The sequence below is a fragment of the Drosophila takahashii genome, chromosome 2L, assembly GCF_030179915.1.
Source record: "Drosophila takahashii strain IR98-3 E-12201 chromosome 2L, DtakHiC1v2, whole genome shotgun sequence".
Classification (NCBI taxonomy): domain Eukaryota; kingdom Metazoa; phylum Arthropoda; class Insecta; order Diptera; family Drosophilidae; genus Drosophila; species Drosophila takahashii.
In genome coordinates, this window is record NC_091678.1 from 7375479 (window position 1) to 7401161 (window position 25683).

The 25683-nt window shown below is 41.6% G+C and overlaps 7 protein-coding genes across 10 annotated transcripts in view; 4 read left to right on the forward strand and 3 right to left on the reverse strand.

Annotated features, from left to right (window-relative positions):
• Positions 1-111: 111 nt before the first annotated feature.
• Positions 112-3857, forward strand: LOC108063802 (probable cytochrome P450 28d2). The gene is made up of 6 exons (XM_017151012.3): positions 112-1071; positions 1437-1575; positions 1636-1743; positions 1811-2438; positions 2510-2779; positions 2843-3857. The coding sequence occupies exons 1-6, from the start codon at positions 878-880 to the stop codon at positions 3004-3006; spliced, it is 1503 nt and encodes a 500-aa protein (XP_017006501.2). The 5' UTR covers positions 112-877; the 3' UTR covers positions 3007-3857.
• Positions 3858-3930: 73 nt separating this feature from the next.
• LOC108063816 (probable cytochrome P450 28d2) lies at positions 3931-5841 on the forward strand. Its single transcript, XM_017151029.3, has 6 exons — positions 3931-4161; positions 4227-4365; positions 4420-4527; positions 4593-5220; positions 5279-5548; positions 5614-5841. Exons 1-6 carry the CDS (start codon positions 3968-3970, stop codon positions 5775-5777), a joined length of 1503 nt encoding a protein of 500 aa, XP_017006518.2. The 5' UTR covers positions 3931-3967; the 3' UTR covers positions 5778-5841.
• A 605-nt stretch (positions 5842-6446) lies between these two features.
• On the forward strand, positions 6447-8327 carry LOC108063815 (probable cytochrome P450 28d1). Its single transcript, XM_017151028.2, has 6 exons — positions 6447-6662; positions 6725-6863; positions 6925-7032; positions 7087-7714; positions 7779-8048; positions 8108-8327. The coding sequence occupies exons 1-6, from the start codon at positions 6466-6468 to the stop codon at positions 8272-8274; spliced, it is 1509 nt and encodes a 502-aa protein (XP_017006517.2). The 5' UTR covers positions 6447-6465; the 3' UTR covers positions 8275-8327.
• Positions 8315-11265, reverse strand: LOC108063812 (TBC1 domain family member 19). 2 transcript variants are annotated; one of them, XM_017151023.3, is made up of 7 exons: positions 10665-11265; positions 9760-9946; positions 9612-9705; positions 9298-9550; positions 8762-9231; positions 8628-8709; positions 8315-8564 (listed from the first exon to the last, which is right to left on the reverse strand). In XM_017151023.3, the coding sequence occupies exons 1-7, from the start codon at positions 10932-10934 to the stop codon at positions 8391-8393; spliced, it is 1530 nt and encodes a 509-aa protein (XP_017006512.2). In that variant the 5' UTR covers positions 10935-11265; the 3' UTR covers positions 8315-8390. The 2 variants fall into 2 exon arrangements, with proteins under 2 accessions (XP_017006512.2, XP_070067570.1); XM_070211469.1 differs by lacking the exon at positions 10665-11265 and adding an exon at positions 10008-10155.
• A 273-nt stretch (positions 11266-11538) lies between these two features.
• Positions 11539-12949, reverse strand: LOC108063817 (inactive pancreatic lipase-related protein 1). The gene is made up of 5 exons (XM_017151030.3): positions 12842-12949; positions 12680-12788; positions 12042-12619; positions 11816-11984; positions 11539-11757 (listed from the first exon to the last, which is right to left on the reverse strand). Exons 1-5 carry the CDS (start codon positions 12876-12878, stop codon positions 11607-11609), a joined length of 1044 nt encoding a protein of 347 aa, XP_017006519.2. The 5' UTR covers positions 12879-12949; the 3' UTR covers positions 11539-11606.
• Positions 12950-13524: 575 nt separating this feature from the next.
• Positions 13525-15585, forward strand: TpnC25D (Troponin C at 25D). 2 transcript variants are annotated; one of them, XM_070211470.1, is made up of 3 exons: positions 13525-13631; positions 14962-15379; positions 15441-15585. In XM_070211470.1, the coding sequence occupies exons 1-3, from the start codon at positions 13605-13607 to the stop codon at positions 15467-15469; spliced, it is 474 nt and encodes a 157-aa protein (XP_070067571.1). In that variant the 5' UTR covers positions 13525-13604; the 3' UTR covers positions 15470-15585. The 2 variants fall into 2 exon arrangements, with proteins under 2 accessions (XP_070067571.1, XP_017006520.1); XM_017151031.3 differs by lacking the exon at positions 13525-13631 and adding an exon at positions 14489-14866.
• Positions 15523-25683, reverse strand: part of tkv (serine/threonine receptor kinase thickveins) — a 58091-nt gene continuing 47930 nt past the window's right edge. For both annotated transcript variants that reach the window (XM_017151020.3, XM_017151021.3), the window contains 2 exons: positions 17917-18104; positions 15523-17859 (listed from right to left, as the gene is read on the reverse strand). In XM_017151020.3, coding sequence (XP_017006509.2) covers positions 16552-17859; positions 17917-18104 — 1496 coding nt within the window. In that variant the 3' untranslated portion in view covers positions 15523-16551. The remainder of the gene's footprint in view (positions 17860-17916; positions 18105-25683) is intronic.

Below are 25683 nucleotides of genomic sequence, written 5' to 3' on the forward strand. Positions count from 1 at the left end.
AAAAAATATTGGAAATACCTTTTTAATGACATATAACAAAATTTCCTACTCATCATTATTATGAAAAACATTAGATTGTGAAAAATAAAAGGCTTTAATTTGGTCAAGCTCTTAGAAAATGACAAGAATGAGATTGAGAGATAGAATTCAACAAACGTGCCCACGAGACACCTTTCAAGTTTTTGTTAAAAAAAACAAAAAGTTATTGTTTTGGAAAGATAAGATTGCTGACGAAAACTAACTAATCGCCTATCCACTTGACAATTATTCTTCAAAAATTAAAGAAATTACTTAAGAAGTACCAATGAGTATCAAGCCCTTGAAAAGATTATTATAATTACAGTAAACAAAATTACAAAGCAGAAAGGGAAATACTTTCGACCCTTCTAAAAAGGTGGCAGGTCGAAATATTTTTTGTTGATGTTAAAACGTTTTTTAAAGTCGTCTATATTTTACTCATGACATTATTTAACTGTGAGGGTGTATAAACTTCGCCTACAGACTTTTAAAGAAGATAAGATTCAAACTGGAAAATACGAAATTCCCCAATTTACATAACAATAAAGGAAGTTCCTTAATCGATACCGACAATCCATTGTACCCAATTCCACGTGCCTTTTTGGCGATGATAATGCGTACAGCTACATATAAACATATAAATAAGCATAAACATATAAATGCGAAAATGATTAGATTGCAAGCGGAAACTATGAGCAACCTTCATATTCGATAATCGCAAATTTTTTGGAAAGATATATTTATTTTAAAATGAAGATAAGATTACCAGCGCGTATGATAATTAGACCGATTTGAAATAAATGAAATGGCTCAACCGACACGGAGTTGAGTTCTGTCTAAGATCGCGAGACGTTGTGACATGGGTCCGATTACTGCATTTCTCTTATTCCTGGCCAGCTTTTTGGTCCTGTTCTACGTCTTCCTTACCTGGAATTTCAACTATTGGAGGAAGCGAGGCATCCAGACAGCCACAACATGGCCATTTTTCGGCAGTTTTCCGAGCATTTTCACCAGGAAACGGAACATTGCCTATGATATTGATGATATCTACGAGTATGTGCGGAAAAATGAACAATATATGAATATATTGTTATGTGAAGAAACCAATTGTGAAAGCCATATTAAATACTTCTTCCTTAAATTTATGAAAACTAAAAAAATCTCTGTACAAAGTGCCTCTTAAATCAGATAATCTTAACTCTGTGCTTCGTTAGAAGAAATGTTGCCTACTTAATTGGGCACACATGCCATGTGGCGTATGAAACAAAAATCTAAAAGTGCGAAAACTGGTTTAATTTTATGTGGTGAAATGAAATTTGATAATTTTTAGAATTCCTTGATGATTCTAAAAAAAACCTGGTTAAAGAATATTAGTTAATGGCTTCAAAAACTAAAGTAATACATTTTAATTCAAACAGGAAGTACAAGGACACGGAAAACATGGTGGGCGTGTTCACCACCCGAGTTCCCCAGTTGTTGGTTATGTGTCCGGAATATATACACAAGATTTATGCAACCGACTTTCGTAGCTTTCATAACAACGAATGGCGCAATTTTGTAAGTAGAAACTGATTAGATGAAGATGATTAGTGGCTGAATTTCACCATTCCTCAACAGGTGAATAAAAAGACGGACATGATTCTGGGCAACAATCCTTTCGTCTTGACTGGGGATGAATGGAAGGAGAGAAGGGCGGAGATCATGCCAGCATTGTCACCTAACCGAGTAGGAATATATATAATTATTTCAAAATAATAAAATAATTATATTATTAATAATTCCAAACCAAAAGGTAAAGGCCGTATTTCCAGTTTCCCAAAGTGTGTGCAAAAAGTTTGTGGAGTACATCAGGCGGCAGCAGGGAATGGCCACCTCCCAGGGACTGGATGCTATGGATCTGTCCCTCTGCTACACCACCGAAGTGGTTTCCGATTGCGGACTGGGCGTTTCGGCCCAGAGCTTCACGGACACCCCGACCCCGCTGTTGAAAATGATCAAGCGGGTGTTCAACACCTCCTTCGAGTTCATCTTCTACAGCGTTGTGACCAACTTGTGGCAAAAGGTTCGCCAGTTCTACAGTGTGCCCTTTTTCAACAAGGAAACGGAGCAGTTCTTTCTGGACATCATCAGGCGATGCATCACCTTGAGGCAGGAGAAGCCGGCGCAACAGCGGGATGATTTCCTCAACTATATGCTGCAATTGCAGGAGAAGAAGGGTCTGCCCACGGAAAACATACTTATAAACACGATGACATTTATTCTTGATGGATTCGAGACCACGGCCTTGGTTTTGGCTCACATTATGCTGATGCTGGGTAGAAATCCCCAAGAGCAACAAAAGCTAAGGGAGGAAATTGGCAAAGAAGAGTTGACTTTTGATCAAATGTCCGAACTGCCCTATCTAGATGCCTGTATCTATGGTGAGTGAATCTTTTTAAGCCCCAAATTAATCATAACTATAATCTCAGTAATTTATAAAATTATTTTCCAGAAACATTGCGTTTGTTTTCACCGCAAGTGGCGGCCCGTAAATTGGTAACCGAGCCCTACGACTTTGAGAACAAGAATGGAGTTACTCTGCGTTTGAATCCCGGTGACGTGGTCACCATACCCGTAAAAGCCATCCATCATGATCCTCAGTACTATGAGGATCCGATGACATTCAAGCCGGAGCGGTTCCTAGAGATCAACGGGGGTATGAAGAATTATCGGGACAGGGGTGTTTATCTGGCATTTGGCGATGGACCGCGACACTGTCCAGGTTGGTGGTCTTATAGAGACAAAAAAAACTGTATAACTGAAGAAAAAAAATTAATTTTTTCAGGCATGCGATTTGCACTGACTCAACTGAAAGCAGCACTGGTGGAAATCTTACGTAACTTTGAGATCAAGGTTAATCCCAAGACCCGTTCGGATAACCAGATAGATGACACCTTCTTCATGGCCACTTTGAAGGGTGGCATTTATTTGGACTTTAAGGAGCTTTAGATTTACATTTAAATTTTAAGTACTCGTTTTAAAAAAAGCCGCAAGAAGCTTTATTAATAGAAAATACTATTTGGAGAATTGTAAAAAAATACTGTTAGTAATGCTGTTGAAAATAACGCTTTGAAGATTATCTGAACTCGTTGACCCATTCCAGAGTTTTATAACGAAAACAAATGCTTGCCTTTGGCAACAAAGAAAATGATAAAGGAAAGGAGAATTGGTGGCCCACGTTGCGTATGAGTTATGTGCGCCGAGCGTTTAGTAAATACACAAACCGGTTTTGTTTTTTAGCAAAGACACAAGCCGGCTGCAACGAACATGTTGCTGGAAACATGATTACGAAAAAAATGTTGAGCAACAAAATGCTTAGCAACATGTAAATGAAACCGAAACAAAAATAAAGAAAAAAGAAAACCTTTAAAAACGAAAGGCGGGAACACTGTTAATATTTTGACCTCAGCTGTATTGTTTTGCGTTTTATGACTATGTTTTCTTTTATTTTTTGTCCCTTAAAAAAAATCCTAAAAATATTATAAGACTGGGGTTTGAAAGATAAAGAGTGTATCTTTTGAAAAACTTAAACATCAAAACAAACAATGAATCCGTTGACCTCTGAGACCTCGACCTCCGGAAAGTTGGCCAATTTCAGCATTTTTCGAACTTTGAGGTCCTTGTGCTAAGAATCCTTGCGTCGGTAAACTTTTTGGAAACGCAGTTTAACTTAAAAAACATTAATTTTGTTGCACAGTGTAATCATTTGCGTTCAAAGCAAAAACATAAGATTTAATTGGAATTTTAAAATATTTAAGTTCTGCTCAAACGATTCCAAACATGACAAACAGATAAATAAAAGTTCAAACATGGCTGCGCATTTATCAGTTCACTTTAGTTCCAATTCAATTAACGTTGAAAGTCGGTTCAGCTCAGTAAGGTTCCGACTGCCTTATAGAACGGTTGTGCCATGTGTCCCATCTGCTGTACGCTGCTCTTTATAGCAGGGTTTTTGGCCCTGGTCTACATATTCCTCACCTGGAACTTTGACTATTGGAGGAAGCGAGGCATCCAGACAGCTACCACATTTCCATTCGTCGGCAGTTTTCCCAGCATGTTCACCAAGAAGCGCAACGTTGCCTACGACATCGATGATATCTATCAGTATGTGCAAAAAGATACGAATTTTTCTAAGCCCAAACCTGTTATAAAGTGACGTCATCCCCTAGGCAATACAAGGAAACGGAAAAAATAGTGGGGGTGTTTACCACACGACGTCCCCAGCTGCTTGTTTTGTGCCCGGAATATATAAGCAAGATTTACGCCGGCGATTTTCGCAGTTTCCATGACAATGAAAGGGGGAATTCGGTAAATAGAAACGGACTATTGGAGAACAGTTAAGGAATTCATTTTATACAACAGGTAGACAAAAGTGTGGACAAGATTCTGGGCAACAATCCATTCGTTCTAAAAGGCGAGGAGTGGAAGGAAAGAAGGGCGGAAATCACGCCAGGACTATCTCCCAATCGAGTAAGATTCATCCTTCTTTGGCTCCAAATAAATATTATATCGTATTATATTGATTATATTGTTAGGTCAAGGCCGTATATCCAGTGTCGCAGAGTGTGTGCAAAAAGTTTGTGGATTATATCAGGCGTCAGCAAAAGTTGGCCACCTCCCAGGGTTTGGATGCAATGGAACTGTCCCTCTGCTTCACCACCGAAGTGGTTTCGGATAGTGTCCTCGGGATCTCAGCGCAGAGCTTCACGGACAACCCAACTCCTCTGGTCGGAATGATCCAGCGAGTGTTCAACTCGTCCTTCGGCTTCATCCTCTACAGCGTGTTGGTCAACATCTGGCCACCGATTCGCCGGTTCTACAGCGTTCCCTTCTTCACCAAGGAAGCAGAAGACTTCTTCTTCGACATCATGAGGCGATGCATTAAATTGAGGCAGGAGAAACCGGAACAGCAGCGAGATGATTTCCTCAACTATATGCTGAACTTGCAGGAGAAGAAGGGTCTGGATGCGGCCGAGCTAACTGCTCATACGATGACTTTTCTTACTGATGGTTTTGAGACCACTGCTCTGGTGCTATCCCATACCCTATTGATGCTGGGACGTCATCCCGAGGACCTGCAAAAGGTGAGGCAGGAGATTGGCAGTAAAGAACTAACCTTTGAACAGTTGACCGAACTGCCCTATTTAGAGGCCTGCATTCATGGTGAGATACCTTTGATTAAATTACAGAAAATCATATATAACAATATTATGATTCACAGAAACCCTGCGATTGTTTTCACCGCAAGTGGCGGCCCGAAAACTGGTAACCGAGCCCTACGACTTTGTGAACAAGAATGGTGTTACCTTGCGAGTGAATCCTGGGGATGTGATCATCATTCCAGTGAAAGCACTGCACCACGATCCACAGTATTATGATAATCCACAGGCTTTTAAGCCGGAGCGATTCCTAGAAGTCAATGGCGGTGTAAAAAAGTATCGGGATCAGGGAGTATATCTTCCCTTCGGCAATGGACCGCGCATCTGTCCAGGTTGGTTATTTTATACCCTTATCAAAAAAGAACTGATAACTAAAACAATCATCTTTCCTTAATAGGCATTCGATTTGCTCTCACTCAACTTAAGGCAGCTCTAGTGGAAATCGTACGAAATTTCGACATTAGTGTTAATCCCAAGACCCGATCGGATGATCGACTAGATGATACATTTTTCATGGCCACTTTGAAAGGTGGTATTTACTTAGACTTTAAGGAGCGATAATAAATCGGTTGAAGTTCCTCAATCGATATAACTAAGATCGTTGATAAGATAGTAAGCCAATTAAACAAAAACTTACAAAAAATTCCAATAAGTACTTTTATTGATAATACAATCTTTGTTATTAAGGTGCATTGCAAAACCAAAATAATATAAATTTTCAGGGTGAACCCGCTTCAACATTTTACAATAATTTAACAAGTTTTACCAATTCCTGTCAAGTGGTTGATAGTGTCACAACATTTCATGAAATTACATTATTTTTCCGTTATCACCCAATCTTCTAAAAGTGATAAGAAACTCAACTGTTTATATTAGCTTTTAATCTCTGTTTAAACTCGCCAAAGATGTAAAAATTTATATTTTACTATTAATCACTTTAAAAACAGCTCATCTGTATGTTTAAATTACACTTTTATCACCTTTAAATTGAGCTTAGCGACCCCCTTAGTTGTTCTGCCCTTGATCTTGATAACACAATCAGTTCTTATCGCCGAGTCAAAAGCAGTGCTATTTATGGCAACCATTAGATGTGGTGGTGTAGGCAATTTGATCAATTTGTTGACTGGGTGAATCCATCTGCCTGCCATTGGCCATTCACTTGACTGATATCAAGTTTAATTTAAATAACTGAGCTTGCCCAATTGAGCGACTCAGTTGGTTTCCATCCGCGTTCGCGACCGGTTGTGCCATGTGTCCCTGTGTTTCGACGGTTCTTTTCGTAATCGCGGCCTTTCTGGCCTTGATCTATGTCTTTCTGATCTGGAACTTTAACTACTGGAAGAAGCGAGGCATTCCCTCGGCCAAATCATGGCCTTTCGTGGGCAGTTTCCCCAGCGTTTTTACCCAGAAGCGCAACGTGGTCTACGACATCGATGAGATATACGAGTAAGGGGTTGTTAAATATAAGATAGTAGAGCTAGTTAACTTTTTACTGATTGCATTTTCAGACAGTACAAAAACACCGATAGCATTGTGGGGGTATTCCAAACTAGAATGCCACAACTTTTGGTCACAAGTCCGGAATATGCTCACAAAATTTTCGTTAGCGATTTTCGCAGCTTCCACGACAATGAGATGTCCAAGTTTGTAAGTGGGAATGATTAAGTTCTGATCTTGAGATTGGATTTTTATATAACCTGACCAACAGACTAGCAAAAAGGTGGACAAGATTCTGGCCAACAACCCGTTCATATTGACAGGTGAATCCTGGAAGGAAAGACGCGCGGAGGTTACACCCGGACTTTCGGCAAATAGGGTAAGGTTATTATTATTATCTCATTTGAAGGATTTTATCTATCTATCCCCCAAGGTCAAAGCTTCCTATCCTGTTTCGCAACGCGTTTGTAAATCCTTTGCTGATTACATTAAACGACAGCAACGAATGGCCTCCTCGGATGGTTTGAATACCAAGGAATTGTGCTTGCACTATACCACCGAAGTGGTTTCTGATTGTGTTTTGGGTATCTCCGCCCAGAGTTTCACTGATAATCCCACACCTCTCGTGGGAATGATTAAGCGAGTCTTTGAGCAGTCCTTTGGATTCATCTTGTACACAGTGGTGGCCAATCTATGGCCACCGATCCGAAACTTCTACAGCGTTGGTCTGTTCGCCAAGGACGTGGAGGAGTTCTTCTTCGATATCATGAGGAAGTGCATCCAAGTGAGGCGGGAGAATCCGGGACAACAGCGCGACGACTTCCTCAACTACATGCTGCAGTTGCAGGAGAAGAAGGGACTGGACGCCGTGGAGTTGACCTCACATACCATGACCTTCCTCACCGATGGATTTGAGACCACCGCTCAGGTGCTGACCCATGCTTTGCTACTCCTGGGACGCAATCCTGAGGAGCAGAGGAAGTTAAGGGAGGAAATAGGAACTGCGGAGTTGACCTTTGAACAGTTGAGTGAACTACCTTTTATTGAGGCCTGCATTAATGGTAAGTTGGGATTCTCATAGGGGGTTCATATATGAACTTACTAAAAAGGTTTATTTACTTGCAGAAACCCTACGACTTTTCTCTCCCCTGACGGCTGCCCGCAAGGTGGTCACTAAGCCCTACGAGTTCCTAAACAAAAATGGAGTAGGCGTTAAGGTTTATCCGGGTGATGTGGTCATTATTCCAGCCAACGCCTTCCATTACGATCCTCAGTACTACGAGGATCCGCAGTCCTTCAAGCCCCAGCGATTCCTGGACGTCAATGGCGGAGCCAAGAAGTACCGAGATCAGGGTGTTTACTTTGGTTTCGGCGATGGACCGCGTATTTGTCCAGGTGGGTTACCTAGCCAAAGGTGAAAAGGGAAATCTTTAAAAAACAATCTGTAATTCTAGGCATGCGGTTCGCACTCACCCAAGTTAAAGCCGCCCTGGTGGAGATCTTGCGGAACTTTGACATCAAGGTCAATCCCAAAACACGCACGGATAATCAGTTTGATGACACATATTTTATGGCTGCCTTGAAAGGGGGCGTTTGGCTGGACTTTGTGGATCGCAAATAGACAAATACCTCATTGCTGCTTTGTATCTTATCAAATATACTTTGTAAAGCTAATATTATTTTATTTTTTCAACACTTTTAATACTTTAATTTGGTAACTTGACTAGTATTACACTTTTAGTCCCGACTGAGGGCTAATTGAACTAGGGGCAGCACCTTTATAGAGGACAGATCCGCCAGAATGGCTTCGATGCTGTCTAAGGAGGCCACCTGCATGATGCTCTCTTTTCTGAAACTCAGGATAATGATGGCGAATAGCGGCAGGATCTCCAGGCTATCGAAGCCAAGGATCTGGGAGGGAAAGTGGGTTATCAAAACCAAGGAAGGATAAAGATAGGTTTCAAAGTTACTTACCAGATCCCAGAGAACCAGCAGTTGGTCGGGTGGTAAATGTCCGGAAAAAGCGCGCATCAGCCACTTGAAGACGACCCTTAGACTATTGGGTAGATATATTAGGTAAATAAGAACCTCCCACCATTCCAACTTACGGCTGAATCTGCAGCTCCCGGAAATGAGACCACAACTGCGGTTCGTAGGTCTGCAAGAGCTTCTCGAACAGCAGGCACAAACTCACGATACCCTGCGGATGAGTATTGATCGTGGTCAAGCGATGGCAGTAGCGGATGTAGAAGGCCCTAAATGTGTAGTACAGATTCACCGGCGAGTCGTAGAGATAGCAGAAGGGGGCGGCGAACATGCAGATGCCATGGAAGGGCACCACGCCCGAGGGCGGACCCTCGTACGTCTTGCCCTTCACCGGAAAGGTCTCGTACTCCACACAGCCACCGATGTCCGTGTCTCGGGAGAAGCAGAGCAGCACCTGGTACAGTACGTCCTCGAACACAAAGTACTGGTCGTCATTGGAGGCAGTTAACTGGATATCCTTGAAGACCAGTTTGTCTACGATATGATCGGTGGTCCAGACAGCATTGCGCAGCTTCTGCCAGTAATCAATGTCCTATAAGGGATTATATATATCAAAAATTTAGCAAAGGGTTAACCGAGGGTTAATTGATTCCATTACATAGTCGTGCAACTTGCTGTCTAGTACAGAGGCCCAAAGAGCTCCTCTATAGGGTGCCGGGGTGCAACCCTTCTTCAGGAACTGCTGACACATGGGTGCATGCCTCCCCTCCAGAATCCGCTGACATTGGACCGTGAGATCGGGCACTCCCAAGTAGCCATCACTTCGTAGGAGATCCGCATAATGGGCACGTAGCTCAAACAAGTTCTTCACGGGCAAGGCAATGTGCGAGAACTCCCACTGTGGTATTTGACTGGTTAAAAAATATTATAAAGTATTTTAATATTTAATTGCTAATGGATTACAAGGCTCACTCTGTATTCTCGGTGGTTTTGGCGGGTCCTTTCAGCGAGAGTAGCACCTCCAGTAGATCTTTGGGTGCGTAAACCGGTCTATAGTTGGCCAGATCTAGGGTTTCGACCTTAAGTGTGATGTCAGTTTGGAAATCTCGAAGTTACCCACCCATATTATAGTTGCTCAGTTCGTTCCACTTGGCCATAAAGTCCTCTCGATCGGCACTGATCCTCGGTTGTCCATGCAGTGGAACCTTCAGCTCTGTACACATGGCATTCAAGCTCTTTCTAACCCTTCGATCCCAAAGAACTCCGGCCCTTTTTAAATAGCCAAGAGGATCACTAACGGTGGGTTTCTATGAGAAAAATAAGTAAATTAATAATTAATTTAAATTTCCTTGCCCAAAGACTACATACTAAAGTGCATAAAGTTAAAGAGCTGGTTGAAAGCTCCATATTTGCTCCACTTTGAGAGGTTTCTGATGAAATCATCATTTTATTTCTCTTATTTTATTATAAAGGTTGAACTTAAAGAACAGAATTGTAACTTGTTTTGGGTAAAAATCGGAATGTTGGAATGATAGGTATAGAAAAGAATACCTTTGTAAGGTGATATGTGGGTTGAACAGAACGGTAAAATATAATCAAATGAAACCTAATTTTAGTTTAACCGGTGAATTAGAAAACGGACCTTAAACCTAAGTTTGTTAAAGAAACTTTTTCTGAACAAATAGATGACTGTTATATTAATGTTCGTAAAATGATATGTGTTTCAAACAAAAAGGTAAGATCTAATCATATTAAACCTACTTTTTGTTTAACCGGTGGATTAGAAAACGGACCTTAAATTTTAGTTTGTTTTACTCAAACTCATTCTGAACAAATAAATGAATGTTTTAATAAGGTTCGAAAGGTGAAATGTGGTTTAAACAGAAAGATAAGATCTAATCAAATGAAACCTACTTGCAGTTTAACCGGTGGATTAGAAAACGGACCTTAAACATCGGTTTGTTAAAGAAACTATTTCTAAACGTATTAAAGGACTGTTTTATTAAGGCTAACAATAATACCCACCGCTCCCTGCTTATTCGCCAGGGACTTGTCATCGGGTTTGGCCAAGCGACTCCGCACCAGATTGTAGACAATGTTCCGGATCTCCGTCTCCAAGCCGGCGCTCTTGATGGCATCCTCCAGGGTGTTGCGCATGTCGTGGGTGTCCACGCTGGGATTGCAGACCAACTTCTGCAGCTCCTTGTAGATGGGCTCATAGCTCTTTGTGTTCTTGATGGCCGCGATTACCTTGGCGGTCATGTGATGGATGCTGGCATCCTGCAGCTCCTCCATCGCAATCGATCGACCGTTCTGTTGAGGACTCCACAGCTAACTAACTACCGACTTACTATTCACACCGTTTCTGATTAGCCCCAAGTTTTGGGCGTTCCGTTTGACTTTTATCGATCAAACTCCGCCGCCTGTTTTGATTTGGAGTCTGTCGTCGCTTCTTGGCGACGGAATGCAAACACTTGTTTGCCTGCTAGTTTCCTTGCATTTCGTTTGTTTCAGTTAGTTTGACTTCATTTGCCGCCCCTCGCAACCGACTAAATTCCATTATGTTTCGTTTCAAATGAAAAGCCAAAGGCGCGTGAAATTGCTTTCCCCGTATACTTTTTATTTTCATGCACATTCTTTTTCTTGGCATCTGTCACCTGGCTAAACGAGTTGTTGACATGGCTGGCGGAGGTGCTCCTCCTGTTGATTGCAAAGGTGGGCAAAAAACCAGCCAAAACATGTGTGTATGTCGACAGTATTTCACTTGAAAATTAAGATTAGGCACAAAAATAAGTTTTTTTGAAGGGGTTAACAACAAAAAATAAGAAAACAGGGTCAAATACTGAAATGTCAATCATTGCTAAACTTGTAAAAAGATTTTTCCTAACAGCAAAAAACATATTTTCCAATTTATTTATTTAAAATAGGTTATTGGATTGGTTAATCACATTTTAGTAACCCATATTTCTAAGCATCAGCTTTGTTTTCAAAGAGTTGGTCTATGAGTTCATCGTTCATGAAAGTGCGACCTTTGAGCTGACGATTAATATTCTTATAGTTTGTCCCCTTTGCATAAGGCGGTCCATTATTGGTCTCCAGAAAATACCTGCCCCTGGCTCTGAAATAAGTTAGGTTCCATCACGAAAATCTTTCGAAAACTTGGTTATTCAACTTACTCTGGATGAGCGTAGAAACCCATCGGTTCTATATCCTTCTTGGGAACACAGGCCCCTGTCGCAAAACTCTTGTAGTTGGGACAGTAGAAGCCATAAAAGCCGGCATTTGACGAAATGGATTCGGCGTAGTAATCAGCGGCTCGGTTATGGTAACAAAAATGGGTTTCCACTGGAAAATAAAAAGTAGGAAAAGAAACATACGACCTAGTGAATTACTTGGACTTACTTTGATTCACCGGCCCACAATTAGGTTGCTCTACGCCCATGTTCAAGTAGAAGTCCACGTGGCCCACTGCCTCCAGAAGGCCGAGCATCAGCACATCCGTGTGCACAACGTCCACGAATTTGGCATCAGTGGGATCAAGTTTCTGGGCCGTATCGTTGACCAAGTAAAGAGGTTTGGCCGGATCGAGGGCAGTGATATGTTCCAACTTATGTTCCGGCATAAACTGGCCCACGAATCCCGCCACATGGGCACCCAAACCCAAACCGATAAGATGCACATCCTTATTCGCGACCAATTTGCTTTCGAGTAGCAATCGCAGCAATTGGGCAATACAGCGACCCACGTACTTGGCATTGTGAACTGCCTCCGAGTAGCAGGGTTCATTAGCCAGTTTTTGAAAGTCCAAGGATATCACATTTATATCCAGCTTGATAAATCGAGGACGTAACTGGACGTTGGGCGTATAGTTGCGGTGACCATTGAATCCATGGATCAGCACCTTGAGCGATTTCATGGGTAGAAATTCAAGTACGGGAATGCTAAATGGTGAGATCTCCAATCCCTCCGGTTTTTCTTTTCTGTGGGTTTCAACGGATAAATCAGAGTAACCTATTAATAACCTTTCTTATCGCTCTTACGTGTAGAGCCAAAAGGTAATGTTGGCATTGGGACACGCTTCGTCACGCAGGGCAAAGCAGTTCGATTCCTCATCTTCTAAGCCAGCCACAATCATAAGAATTGAAAAGCCTAAGAAAAGGATTGTTACTGTGCTAAGTTTTTATGAAGGGCGCAGCACTTACCTAACAAAAAAAGGAAAGACCACAACTTGTTCATCATTTCCCTATTCCTATAAAATCCCTTCTAATTTTAGTTTTTACTTTAAACGCTCTAGGTGGCCTTAATCAATTTCGTTTCGTTCGGCCGGAAAGGAGACCGGAAAGCTTTTATAATTGCAAAAGTTTTTGCAAGTTGGCGCCCAACGTGGGGCGCTAAAAAAAAATCAAAGAAAACAAAAATGTTTAGCGAAATCAATGTAAATATGTAATTAGAATATTTAATTTTGGCCTTTTTGTGCAAAAAATCATGAAATCTAAAAATGGGAAAATTTAACAATATATTTAGTTTTTTAAATGAACTGAAAACTGATAGGAATCAAAATGTTGGATTATAAGCATTATAAAAAACTTAAATTTTTGGATTTTGTATCATTTTTGGCCAAGTTATAACAAAAAAAAATTTTTTTGAATCATATTTTTAGCAAAAATCCAGGTTTTTAGTCATTTTTAAAAAACAAGTAAAACGCTAAGTACTTTTGCACTATTTTCAGATTTTAGATAACTCTTAAACAAATTTTTTATAAGAGCAAAAATATGTTTAAAGATCATAATTAGCGTTTCGCCCCAGTAGCATTGACTTCGCTCCTGGCCAGTACAATTTGCAGTGGTAATTACGTCGTAAATCTAGCCTTAAATTTCATGCCACCAAACTGTCAGCGTCCGAATTAGAACTTATGCCACGAGTGTGGCCAACACTCGTGCTATTTATACAGGGGAAAACGAAATTATGCAAAAACAATCGAGGTGTCGGTGTGTGAGTGCACTCTCTAGAGGAACTCAGGAACCCCTTATACCTTATACCCCATTATACCATCCCAACCTATGCATGGTGGGACATTCCAAAAGTGTTTCTCGTTTTGTCATAAATAATAAAACTCAAATGACCATCAAAGCTAGTACTGCCTGCCATTGCCTTTGCCAAAAAATGCCGCAGGAAGGTTACCCCGTCCGAATCCAAAAACCGAACCCATTCCTAAAAACAAGAACCCCTCTCCCCATTCCAACTGGCCTGTCCATCTTGCTTGATGTCCATTTGCCCGCCTGAATGCCTGTTTGTTTGTTTTAAAGCAAAAATATAAAACCAAATCAACATTTTTGCAAAGAGTGAAGGGGGAGGAGGAGGAGGTTCGGATGGGTGTGTGGCTAACCGCAGCACTAGTAGTCACCTACTGGTAGTCAGCTAGCCGCAAAGAGCCTGTGTGGAATCGGCTGTGGACTACCAGCAGCAACCATCGGCATCTGGCCCACACTCATGATCATATGGACAAAAATTGCTATAAAGTACTAAAAATACAATTACCGTGAGAAAATCGCGCTGATTTTGTGACTGATTGTGAAGACGTTTATAGTCGATTTTTAGTGACTGACTGAGTGACCGACCAGGCCGCCTATATATGTATGTACTTATGAAGAGATATGGATGCGAGGGTGTACCTATATCTGTATAATGTATCTGTATCTGCTGTTGCTGCTCCTCTGCTCTTTGCATAATTGTGGCGTGCGCTGTGCGCTCGTTTTTCCGGCTGCCAGCGCCAAAAGATGATGGAGATGACGTCGCCGTTCGGCCGACGAACGACCTTAAGGCCCCCAACCAATAACCCAACCCAACAGAACCAAGAGAACAGGCAGTGCACCTGTAACACTTTGATCTGATTTAGATCAGCGTCTGGCCAGAATCAGTCTCCGCATCCGCCTCCATCTCCACCTTCACAGCCACCTCCACCTCAGTTCACATTCCAATGGCTGTTAATAAAGTGCTTTGCCGAAAAGCCAAACCAACAATAACCCATGGATGGGATGCTCTGCTCCTCTGCCGACAACGCTGCGTATGAGTGACGCTTCCACTAAGCGAAATTTGTTGTTTATAAATAATGATCTTGGCCAGGCGATCGGTTTAGTGCGCGCCCGCAGGCCAACGCAGTTGGAACGCATTGGAGATTGGAATACCATCGCTCGCTCGCAAATTGTCGTCACAACAGATACAAAATGGTATCTATCGGGTGTAGTTTCTTCTGGGCATAGATTGTGCAATCGTTTATGATGTGATGTGATGGCTAATTTCTATTTGGATAACCCCCTTTTAGGAGGACGATGAGAAAATGGACATCATGCGCAAGGCATTCCAAATGTTCGACACACAAAAGACGGGCTTCATCGAGACGCTGCGCCTGAAGACGATCCTCAATAGCATGGGCCAGATGTTCGAGGAGAGCGAACTGCAGGCTCTGATCGACGACAATGATCCCGAGGACACCGGCAAGGTGAACTTCGATGGCTTCTGCAACATCGCCGCCCATTTCCTGGAGGAGGAGGACGCCGAGGCCATTCAGAAGGAGCTGAAGGAGGCCTTCCGTCTGTACGATCGCGAGGGCAATGGTTACATCACCACCTCAACGCTCAAGGAAATTCTCGCCGCCCTCGACGACAAGCTCTCCTCCAGCGATCTGGATGGAATCATTGCTGAGATCGATACTGATGGCTCCGGTACCGTGGACTTTGATGGTTAGTTATCCCAGTTATTTTTAAAAAATTAATATATAAATATTAAAATTTTCTATTACAGAATTCATGGAGATGATGGCGGGCGAGTAGAGGAGCAATCGTGTGTGCTGACAAAACAAAAAAATCCAACCAAAAAATCAAGCTTTTGTGTTTAATAATAATTTTTTATTATTTTTAAATAAATTAACTAAACGCTTTAATACAAACTCTAGTTCTTGTGGTCTGCGCGCAGTAATAATGAAACAGAAAAAAAACTGAAAGATACATATCCATCTAGTTCACATAGTTTACTTTTTGCTCTTACAAATCTAGCCTAACATCTAGCTTAAGCAAGGTTACTTTTTATATAATAAGAACGATAAGAGATAAGTTAAACGGTTACAGTTAAAGATACATATATAGTATTTACAGAATCGCTTATAACGATAATATATAATATATATACTATATATCTGTATGGTTAGCGGCCTATAAACATCTTTGCTATTTACACAAAACAAAAGAGCCGACACAAGTGCACTTCTCGATAGTCCTTAATATATCTCTGGATATACATATAAATATGTGCTACTTATAGAGTGGGAGGAAGGCTCCTGTCTTTACGCTCTGTCTTAAGGCAACTAATTCCGTGGATTTTACAAAAGGCAGCATTTACTTGCACGAAAGTCTGCAAAGTTTTTACCTAAACACTAGATACAAACATAACACATAAATACATATATATGTTGTATGCTGAGGGGGTCGAAGAAGCATGGGGATCTTAAATCGTAAAGTTAAAGCATACAAAAGCTGGCACAAAAAGTTAAAGTATGTTACATGTAAATTTCGATTCTGATTGATTTCTTTTTTGTTCTCATACTTTATGTACATCATACATACTCTCTATATTTCTCAAATAGTTAAAGCATTTTTCTAACCAAAGATTTTTGCAGGGGGCCTTAGAAACTAGCTCCTGTTAGCTTAAGTAGTAGCGCTAAATCTAAATCCTCTAGCTTACAATCAGTGCGGCGATTAAAGTAACCCTATAATGTAGGCACCTCTGAAGGATCCTCTGCTTTGCTCCGCTCAAGTACAGGCAACTTATGATTAGAACCTAACTATTTATAAAGATACAGAAAAACAGAAAACTAAATGCAACTTAGGTCAAACCTAAAACGATACTATGCTGCTGCCTAGACTATCTTTATGGGCACATCGATCAGACAGTCTGTTTCCAGCCGCCCCAGCGTCTTCTTGACGCGCAGGGCCGTCAGTCGGACGGTGGGATTCGGGTGCCAGCACTCTAGCATGATTTTGGAGACGGTGGCCAGTACATCGTCCTCCTGCCAGCGCGTTGGTATCGGCGGCCGGAAGCCCTTTACGCAGACCACCGCATGCATATCCTCGAAGGTGGGATCCGAGGGCACAACATCGTGATACGGCAGGGCGTAATCCTCGCAGGTGGTCGTCTTGGTTCCCGATATCGGTGTGTAGCAGCGACGTGCCATTTCCCACAGCACCAGGCCCACTGAATACATATCCGCCCGCTTGAACTCCTCGAACTGCTTGGGATCCAGCTGTTGGCTCAAAACCTCGGGAGCCATGTAGCGCCGGGTGCCGACACGTGGATTCTGGGCAATGTGTATGACATCCAGTTCCGAGTTGTATTTCACCGCCAGTCCAAAATCAGCAATGGCGCACTGTCCGTTCCGTTTGACCAGTATATTCTTGCTCTTGATGTCGCGATGTGCAATAGCCGGTTTGCCTGGCGTTCCAAAGATCTCGTCGTGCAGGTGGGCCAAACCAGAGGCCAGCGAGAAGGCCAGTAACTGAAGCTTCTGCGGATTGATAACCGACATGGAGAGGTAATCGTGCAGGCTGCCCATCTCGTGGTAGTCGGTGATCAGCAGCATCTGTGTCCAGCTGCCGTTGCCCTTGATGTCGGCGGCAATGAAGCCGAGGATGTTGTCGTGACGCATCAGCACCGTTTGATAGATCTCCGTCTCACGGAACCAGGAAGCCTCTTCGGTGGTGAAGAAGGTCTTGACGGCCACCCGCTCGTCGCGCCACTTGGCCAGCCAGACCTCGCCGTAGCGTCCCTTGCCCACCAGTCGCACCATCTGAATCTGCTTGGCAATCGTACGCTGCACCAGCAGTGGCAGTCCCGATCCGGAGCCCGAACTCTGCTCCACCAGTTGGGAAAGCGGGGACAATTGAGTGTGACACATGGAGTTAATCAGACGCGGTTGCTTGCGCAGCTTCTCGCGCCGCTTGTAGGTGAGGCACAGGCTGGCCAGGATCAGCATGAACACGGACAGGGAGATGATGATGGAGGCGAAGACGGCCAGTGTGTGCACCGATTCGCTGCTCACGGGCAGATCGGGCGCCGGTGTGGTCAGCTTGGGCGTGTAGGTGGGATAGAGGTCGCGGTTGCAGAAGTCCTCCTTGTCGCAGCACACGATGTTCTTGCCATGCAGGTGAGGTACAGCGGCCACTTTGCACTGTAAAGATATTTTTATTAATTAAAATGTTTAATTGATTTTTAATTTATAACTTACCATTAGAAAACCGCCGTTGTCTTCTGGGGGCATGCAGCCAAAGGTGCGCTCCTCCTCGTACATCCCAGTCGTCTCATCGTACAGCTGCTGGACGGCACTGAAGCAACTGCCACCGGGTCTCGTCTCACAGGTTCCATTGCTCACATTGTCTGGACAGCTACCATCGCAGTAGCAGGTCAGTGAACGGGCTGTAATGGAAAAACAGAGAGTTTTTATTAGTATCTTCCATGGATAAAATGTAGAGTCGGGTATAAGGTTCTTCATTTTCCTAGTATCATAAAATTTCCAAATCTATTATTAAATATCCCCTATTTAATGACTCTTTCAATGTTGTTTAGTGGCTCTAACTTCTCAATCAGATACTAAAACATGTTTTATACAATGTATCTTAAAGACCCCTAAATACTTTCCAAAACTTCTTTTAGTAGGTTGCAAAAGATTTTTCACTAAAGTGCACTTAAAAATTGATGAGTAGGCGGGGCTAATCCTTCAATGGCAATCATTAATGATTGCTTTAATCAACGGCTGAGTTTGTTGCATACAACCATATCATTTTATTATAACCTCTTTAATCCTCTTGATTAGTTTGAAAAATATTCGTAAAAAACAAATAAATAATATATACTCATTAACTATTTAAAAATAAATATGGAACTCTTTAATTTTACCTTATAACTTAGAAAGGAGTTACTCATCTATCTAAAGTCTCATCCGTTAGCATTCTTTTTTCGACTTTAATGTTAGGTACTCCTCTAAATCAATCATACGAATAAGTTATCCTGACTGCGCGATTATAAGCCGCATGCGGGAACTCTACCATGAAAATGCGTTTGAGCATGAAGAGTGGGCAAGTTGCGGGCTTCAAAGTAGCAAGTAGCTGGTTAACGGTAACTCGGGCAATTGATTCAGGTCGCTGGCAAATCTGCAACTAATTACAAGCTGCTGTTTCTGCTCGGTAGTTTGGTAGCTTGGTATGTTGGTAGCTCGGTAGCTGCCTCAGCCACTTGACCAAACTTTTGAGCACAGAGTACATGGAGTACATAGCTCGACCGTTATGGAGTGGGCGTTATGCGATGGGTGCTAGTTTTACGGCCATTTGCCGCCTGCGACAGCCATCGAGAAAAGCATTAAGTGCGTTTTTCCGCAGGGGGGGAGACAGCCGTTAGATGAATGAGTTACGGTCGAGTGGGTGGCTTTCCCATGGATCGCTGGATCTCTGGCTAGTTGGAGTGCCCCGACCTGCTCAATACTTTTTCGTTTCGTTCCGTTTCGCATTTAATTGCATTCAGCCGCTTGCAGTTGAGTTCATTCATAAAAACCGAATGTGCTATATTTTTTATGGTGATTTCGTGGCTGGCACAAAAGGTGATTTGTTTACCCCGCCGTGGTATTTAGCATATTTTTAGACATTTTTATCGACCATTTATAAGTCGTAAAGCTCGGCACCAAACGGATGTGTGTCATTCGGGGGGATCTGTTGGATCTGTTGGTTCTGCTGGATACAGATCTCTCTGTACTGTTTTGCTGACTACTTGGGATTGTTTTCCGATTCCCATTATTGTTTATTGGCTCGCAATTCTGGGAAAACAAAACTCTCGGATTCCATTCGCTTATTTACGCTTTTACGCTCAAACGAGCTCGTTACAAGAGAACCCCCAAACCATCAGCCATCCATCAAAGCCACAACATTCACACGCGAAACGAGATCGCAGTTAGGAGCTATTAATGGTATAAGGCCTTAAAATGCTCGCAAAAGATACAATACGGTTGATTAACGATGCGAATTCCTAGCGAATATATAAGTAGATATTTGAACAGGTCGCGTGTTGTCAAGGCTACAAAAAACACAAGTGACACATGCCCAATGGAAACTGCATGCCATTCACAGCTTGCAGTTTTCAGTTTCAGTAGTTGCAAATACAAAAAGTCAAGCCCACAAATTGGCGGATGTTGCCTGCATCTGGGGTTAGCCACGCCCCTCTCAGCGACGAGATAATAATTTAATTACAATTTAATAGCCAGCGACAGCTGCTGTTTTTGCCGCTGTCGCCACGCGTTTCACAGGCGGTTTTTATCGCACCAATTGTATCTCGTCTCGGTTTTGGCATGCAAAACGTGCAGATATATTTAGCTATTGTTAGAAATTCATTGAAAACTATATGCTTTTAGCTAGCCAAATAGTTTTATTCGCTGCCAAGTTTTATTCGCCAAATACCTGTTGCTTCTTATTTCTTTGGGAGGAACAAAAATCACAGAGAACACACACTGAGAAAACTTGAGAACGAATCTTCTTGATTTCAGTATTTTTTCTACTCACTTTTTTGAGTGTGCTCAAATCTTGAAATCAAGAGTAAAGTGCGCTTGATTTGGCTCGAGAATAATTCTACTTGAAAACAAGATCACTTTTACTGAAATTGAGAATGCTTATTTAAAAAAAATTCTCTCAAAACCAGAAACTTTTCTTCTTGATTTTAGCGGTTTTTGTTCTCGGTGCAGAGAACGATGACCACGTAGCACGGTAGCCTGTTGCGGTGCAGACAAATTATGAATTTCTTACCAGACCAGACTGAACTAAAAAAAAATCCAACCAAATTATGAAACGAACCGCGGACAACCAAGTGGCATCCGCCGGGAAAGAGGAGAGAAAAGTGGTGGGAGAGGGAAGACGTCGCGCTTCGAAATCAAATTGTTGCCTGTTTCGGTTAGCTGTTTCCTCGGTTTCTTCGGCTCGAGGGGCAAAACCAAGGCAGCAATATGTGGCGGCTCCAAGTTGGCGCCAAGTGCACGCGCTTGCCACTCAGCCAAAAGCCGAAAAGTGAGGAGAAGCAACAAATAAAAAAAACCAAGGAAGGCCCAGAACAAAGCAATTTCCAGGTTGGCCTTGTGTTTGTTAGCTGCTGCCTTGCAATAAACAACCATTTTTATGTGAAACTCTTCAAACACGAAGGGGAAGTCGGCAAGTCTCGGTAACACAGACCCTATATGGCCGGCATTCGAACGCACAAAGATGCAGCCTCGTAAAATAATATTTCCAATCATAAACGATTGGCAAAAATGAAAGAAAAAGCTGATTCCAATCATAATTGACATTATTCCAAACATGCCACTGAAGATATTTCTTGTATTATTTTATGAGATATCCTATTTAGGGAACAAATCAAACAGTTTGGTCTTTAATTCAAGTTTTTCAAAAGATGAAAAAAATAAGATGAAGAAAAACTATTATTCTTAAATTCTTAAATTTTCTTAAATATAAAAATGTATTAAGATTTGTTTCACCTTTAAAAAATGGAAACTAGATAATTTAGAATTTATATAAATAGTTTAGTGCTGCCACATTTAAAATAAAATCCGAAAACCCAATGAGGAAGGGATGGGAGCTCAAGCTGAAGGCTGTAGCTTTCTGCATCGAGTCTTGTGGGTGGAGCAAGCCCATCGAATATATATTTTTAGCCCGGCCAGCCAGAAGTTGATGCGATGTTTGCGGCACGATCTCGACAGGGAGGCGGCAGGCGGCCCACGCCCACAGCCCACAGCTCACGGCTCTCGGAGATTGGAGATCTGATCATCATGGTGGTGACTATGGGACTATGATGATGATAAACGAACGCTTGGGTGGTGGTGATGGTGGGGATACTGCACCCATGTGAGAGAGCGTTGGCAGCGGAAATCGTTAGCTGAATCATGCCATAAAATATTCCCCACATGCGGCCGACAGTGCGTTGCAAAACTATAAACCCATCTCAATTGACAGACCTTTGAACAGCCACCGGAGATTGTTCTCTTTTTTCTCTCAGTTTTGATCTGCCCACTTTTTATGGCTCTGATGCAGCTGTGCAAAGTCGAGAGTCTAATTAAAATTGCAATCCATATAAAGTAATTACGGGTCAATGTTAATCTCTTTGGGGATTCGCTTTCCAAATTGGGCATTTCGAACACAAAAGGCGATATACAATCGAGTGTAAGCGGCTTTGATTGCAATTGTTTTTCTTAAATGAGCAAAGTTTCTGCTATTTAAACGTCCTAAAAAAAGTCAAGAGAGCTAACTTATCAAATAAGGTCAGTTAAAGTAAATTAAGTACGTTATCGAATGGGGTTAGTTGTAGATAAAGCTAATCTGGTAATCACTTTCAATTAGTGATAGAACACGTTTTCAGGTTTCTTACTAAGCGCAATTTGCAAGATGAATATTTAAGATAAGAAAATCTAATTACTCAGGAAAATATGTTAGAAGTAATTGAGATCTGGAAAATATTTGTTCTTTACTGATAAATTCTTTAAAAAGTTCATTTGAGAGAAGTACAACTGTGGAAAGAAAAACAGAAAGTGCTCACGCAGTCATGTGATCGGAAAAGATACACAAATCTATCTACTACTCGTAGTACTCACAGTAGAAAAACACACACCTGATGGCGGTGGTGCTGGAGTGAGCTCATCAATGGAATGGCTCGTGCATCATCGGCTCCGGTATTCTAATCTAAACAAAGGCAACAGTAACTGCAATAGCAACAAACACAAAGAGCCTGTGACGTCTGAAGAGATTCTTTAGCCAGGACACAAACCTCCGTTGGAAGATTTGAAAAAGCTTTAAGTTTAAATTTCAATTGCATTCATTATTAAATGGAATAGTGAAATTTAAAACATTTTTAAGTTGTTTTTTTTATTTATTTACATTTACATTTAAATAACAGCAAAGAAAGAAAGATCACTAGCAAGGACATAAACCTTAACGGAAGAATTGAAGAACAACTAAATAGTATTTTTCTTAAAAAAGTTAAATTTTTAAATTCTTTCACCATTTTAGGAAATACGTTAGACTTTAATACAACTTTATTTCCTAAAATGTTGCTAATTCTTGTATTTCCTTCAGATTAGTAGAGCATTTTCTAGTCACCTCTGGAAAACCGAATTCCACTTGTGGCATTTGTGCTTTTCTGCACGTTTTCCGCCGCTTCAGACTGTGGGCGTCTGTTTTCATTTTCATGCCTTGTTTTTGGGCTATACATTTTATATAATAATGTTAAGTTTTATTGTTCAACGTAGGCCGTGCGGCATGTTGTATTCCCCGGTATTTATTATAAATTTCGAGGAAAAGTGGGCGGCATTTTCCATAATAATTTCTGTCGGTCCTAATGAATTGGTTGGTTGGCATTTGATTTTCCTATCTATCCGCCAAAAGCGGATTTATTTATATTGGCAGATTTATTTGCCCGGTCCGCTGAGACTTCTACTTGTGACTTGCTGACGTCGTTGGCGTTTTTTTTTTAGACAAATACAACCATCTGATGTTTGTTTGTTTGTCTCGTTTTAAGATCGGATCGGCCTGCTTTGCCTCGGTTTACTTGGGGCTATAATTCTTTTGGGGCAATTTAAATTTAGTTGCCGCAATTGTTTGTAGGTTGCCAAATTTTATGAAGGCATTTGCGCATTTAAAAGTAAATGACGGAGTACGGAACTTTCCTTTTCGACGGACTGAATGAATTGGCATTAGATTAGACGACATTCCCCGCTAGATATCCAGCTAGATAAAAATTTCTGTGTAATTAACACTTGAGAACTGGTTCTGTGGGGTCGAAACAGGGTGATACAGTGATCGCTCGCTAGCGTCCGCCCACTGTTGCGTCACTGTTAACGCACTGTTGCGTCACTGTAGAAGTAACTTATCATCGGGTGACGATGGAGTCGCCATTGTTTCGTATGAAGTGCGTTTCGTTTCGCTTTGCATAAATGCATTTTACATTTTACAAGCGTTTAATTGACTTTCAAAACGTGTCACAGCCAATACAAACATGTTTTTGCTGTTAGCCAGCAGCTGTAAGCTGTAGTAAGCAGCATGAATGGCCAACTGCCTGGCAGTTTTTTGCCTCCCGATAAATCAGCCAGCTAACCAACCAGTTATTTCCCATGCTCTATGTATAAGATTGCCCAGATCTCCGTAGAGATCGTGGGCGTTATGGCGAACCTGCCAAGTGCCTCAGGCGGCTGGGCTCTTAATCAAAAGGCTGTCAAAATTCTTAATAAAACGCGCTGCAGTCTCTCTAAATATTTGCAAGTGTCTCTTGCGTCGCATGCGTTTTAATTAAGTGTCGCATATTTTTAATTAAATCACAAACGCCCAGGCGACGCGACTTCTAGGCGATAAAAAAAATACTGAAAAAAAGAAGTAAACCGCGTGGGCTCTGGAGGGAATATCCAAAAGGGAGGAGTGAGTCGAACCGAGCAAATGGGACAGTTGGCACAACAAAATGCTAAACAAAATGTCTGTCTAGTTTTGAGTTTTTTCTTTCTTAGATTTTTTGTGCGTGGGCAGCCGGATGCTGTGGATGTGAATGAGGCTTCTGTGGAGAGGGGAAGTACCAAAGCGACTTTAGAAGACACCTACACTCCGGTTAGCTTGGACCGCCCTTTGCATAATCTGCATAAATCGTATCTCAATCTACATTAGCCTCAAATCGAATTGGCATTAGAGAGGCATCCGGGTGTTCGGGTTACATAGTCAGTATACACTGTCTTATATACCATATACCATATATACCAGTTTGGTGGACATGTGATCGAGCGGAGGAAACTGCTTGAAATGCAAAGCATAGAGCGCTGCATAAATTAGCCGGGTTTCGAGAGAGAAACAGCGAAGATAACAACGACAACAGTTGAGAAAACAAAAGCTTGAGTTCACTTACAAAGCTTTGCTCAGCAGAATCTTAGATCTGATTGCCCAAACTAGCTGGTTTACTACCATTAGTAATTATTTTAATCTACACAGCATCAGCAGCATTATTACCAGGTATTTACCAGCCGAGAAATCAATAACCAACCAGTAGCCCACATGGATTTTAAACTTTTCGCCTGCGGGCTTTTCAGCTTCCTTTCAATAGCTACTGTGATTATTTCGCTGATGATGTTGCAACATTGGCAATGAAGTCATCATTATCTATTGGCTTCGGGTCTTCTATTGTGTGCGGGGCTCGCATGTGGGCAATAAATAAAATATGGGCACTTCCAAAATGTCGCTCGGGACATTTGCACACCTTTAAAGTTGAAAAAAAATTGTAAAACAATGGATTTTAATTTTAATTATGGGCTTTTCTTTTCACTCTTCCCAAGCTCTATTTTTGGTAAAAATCTTGATTTTGTACCACTTTTAGTTTTTAAGATATCGGTAAAAAACTGCCATATTCGCTCGGGACAAAAATAGAAGTGGATTTCGGGGAAGTTCATACAACACCAGAAATTAGCGAATTCTGATGGAATATTTGAATGCGATTTTTTTTAGAATGTTGTTCAAACATGTCGCTGTGAAATGCTTTTGGTTTCACTCAAAAATTCTTTGCCGTTTTTTTTTTATGCAGTTTCAACCACATTCGCTCGGGACATGTCGCTCGGGACATTTTTTCCGACTGTTTTGTAAAGCGGATTTCTTTACCTCTATCTCTCAATTGCTGGATGTTTTGCTTTTAACTTAATAGTTTAGCATGTGAATGAAGCATTCAGTACAGAAAAATGTCACATATTAGCATTCCTATAGGATAAATTAACAACAGAAGACAGGTCCAAAAAATAACAAAAAAATAGCCAAAAACTGATTTTTGCGTATATTGGTGGGGTTTGTCATAAAAATAATCAAACTATACTCCAAATTTGTAGTTAAGCTCAGTATCCAACTAATTAGAAACTAATATCGGGGCCAAATCATGTGGAAATATGTTTTATTCAAGTTTCAAGGTTTTTGGCTTGGTGGACTTTTTTTTGGAAGTGCCCATATATTCG

Bases quoted from the DNA above. Each gene is read 5' to 3' on its own strand.
- LOC108063802 (XM_017151012.3), top strand. From the start codon at position 878: ATGGGTCCGATTACTGCATTTCTCTTATTCCTGGCCAGCTTTTTGGTC. The intron at 1,744-1,810 runs GTAGGAATATAT...CCAAACCAAAAG, and splicing joins CAGCATTGTCACCTAACCGA to GTAAAGGCCGTATTTCCAGT. The intron at 2,439-2,509 runs GTGAGTGAATCT...ATTATTTTCCAG, and splicing joins TCTAGATGCCTGTATCTATG to AAACATTGCGTTTGTTTTCA.
- LOC108063816 (XM_017151029.3), top strand. From the start codon at position 3,968: ATGTGTCCCATCTGCTGTACGCTGCTCTTTATAGCAGGGTTTTTGGCC. The intron at 4,366-4,419 runs GTAAATAGAAAC...TTTATACAACAG, and splicing joins ACAATGAAAGGGGGAATTCG to GTAGACAAAAGTGTGGACAA. The intron at 5,549-5,613 runs GTTGGTTATTTT...TTTCCTTAATAG, and splicing joins TGGACCGCGCATCTGTCCAG to GCATTCGATTTGCTCTCACT.
- LOC108063815 (XM_017151028.2), top strand. From the start codon at position 6,466: ATGTGTCCCTGTGTTTCGACGGTTCTTTTCGTAATCGCGGCCTTTCTG. The intron at 6,663-6,724 runs GTAAGGGGTTGT...TTGCATTTTCAG, and splicing joins GACATCGATGAGATATACGA to ACAGTACAAAAACACCGATA. The intron at 7,033-7,086 runs GTAAGGTTATTA...CTATCCCCCAAG, and splicing joins CCGGACTTTCGGCAAATAGG to GTCAAAGCTTCCTATCCTGT.
- LOC108063812 (XM_017151023.3), bottom strand. From the start codon at position 10,934: ATGGAGGAGCTGCAGGATGCCAGCATCCATCACATGACCGCCAAGGTA. The intron at 8,710-8,761 runs GTAAGTTGGAAT...TCTACCCAATAG, and splicing joins CGGGAGCTGCAGATTCAGCC to TCTAAGGGTCGTCTTCAAGT. The intron at 8,565-8,627 runs GTAAGTAACTTT...TTTCCCTCCCAG, and splicing joins TGCTGGTTCTCTGGGATCTG to ATCCTTGGCTTCGATAGCCT.
- LOC108063817 (XM_017151030.3), bottom strand. From the start codon at position 12,878: ATGATGAACAAGTTGTGGTCTTTCCTTTTTTTGTTAG. The intron at 12,789-12,841 runs GTAAGTGCTGCG...TCCTTTTCTTAG, and splicing joins GTCTTTCCTTTTTTTGTTAG to GCTTTTCAATTCTTATGATT. The intron at 12,620-12,679 runs GTAAGAGCGATA...TGAAACCCACAG, and splicing joins ATTACCTTTTGGCTCTACAC to AAAAGAAAAACCGGAGGGAT.
- TpnC25D (XM_070211470.1), top strand. From the start codon at position 13,605: ATGCAAAAACAATCGAGGTGTCGGTGT. The intron at 13,632-14,961 runs GTGAGTGCACTC...ACCCCCTTTTAG, and splicing joins AACAATCGAGGTGTCGGTGT to GAGGACGATGAGAAAATGGA. The intron at 15,380-15,440 runs GTTAGTTATCCC...TTTCTATTACAG, and splicing joins CGGTACCGTGGACTTTGATG to AATTCATGGAGATGATGGCG.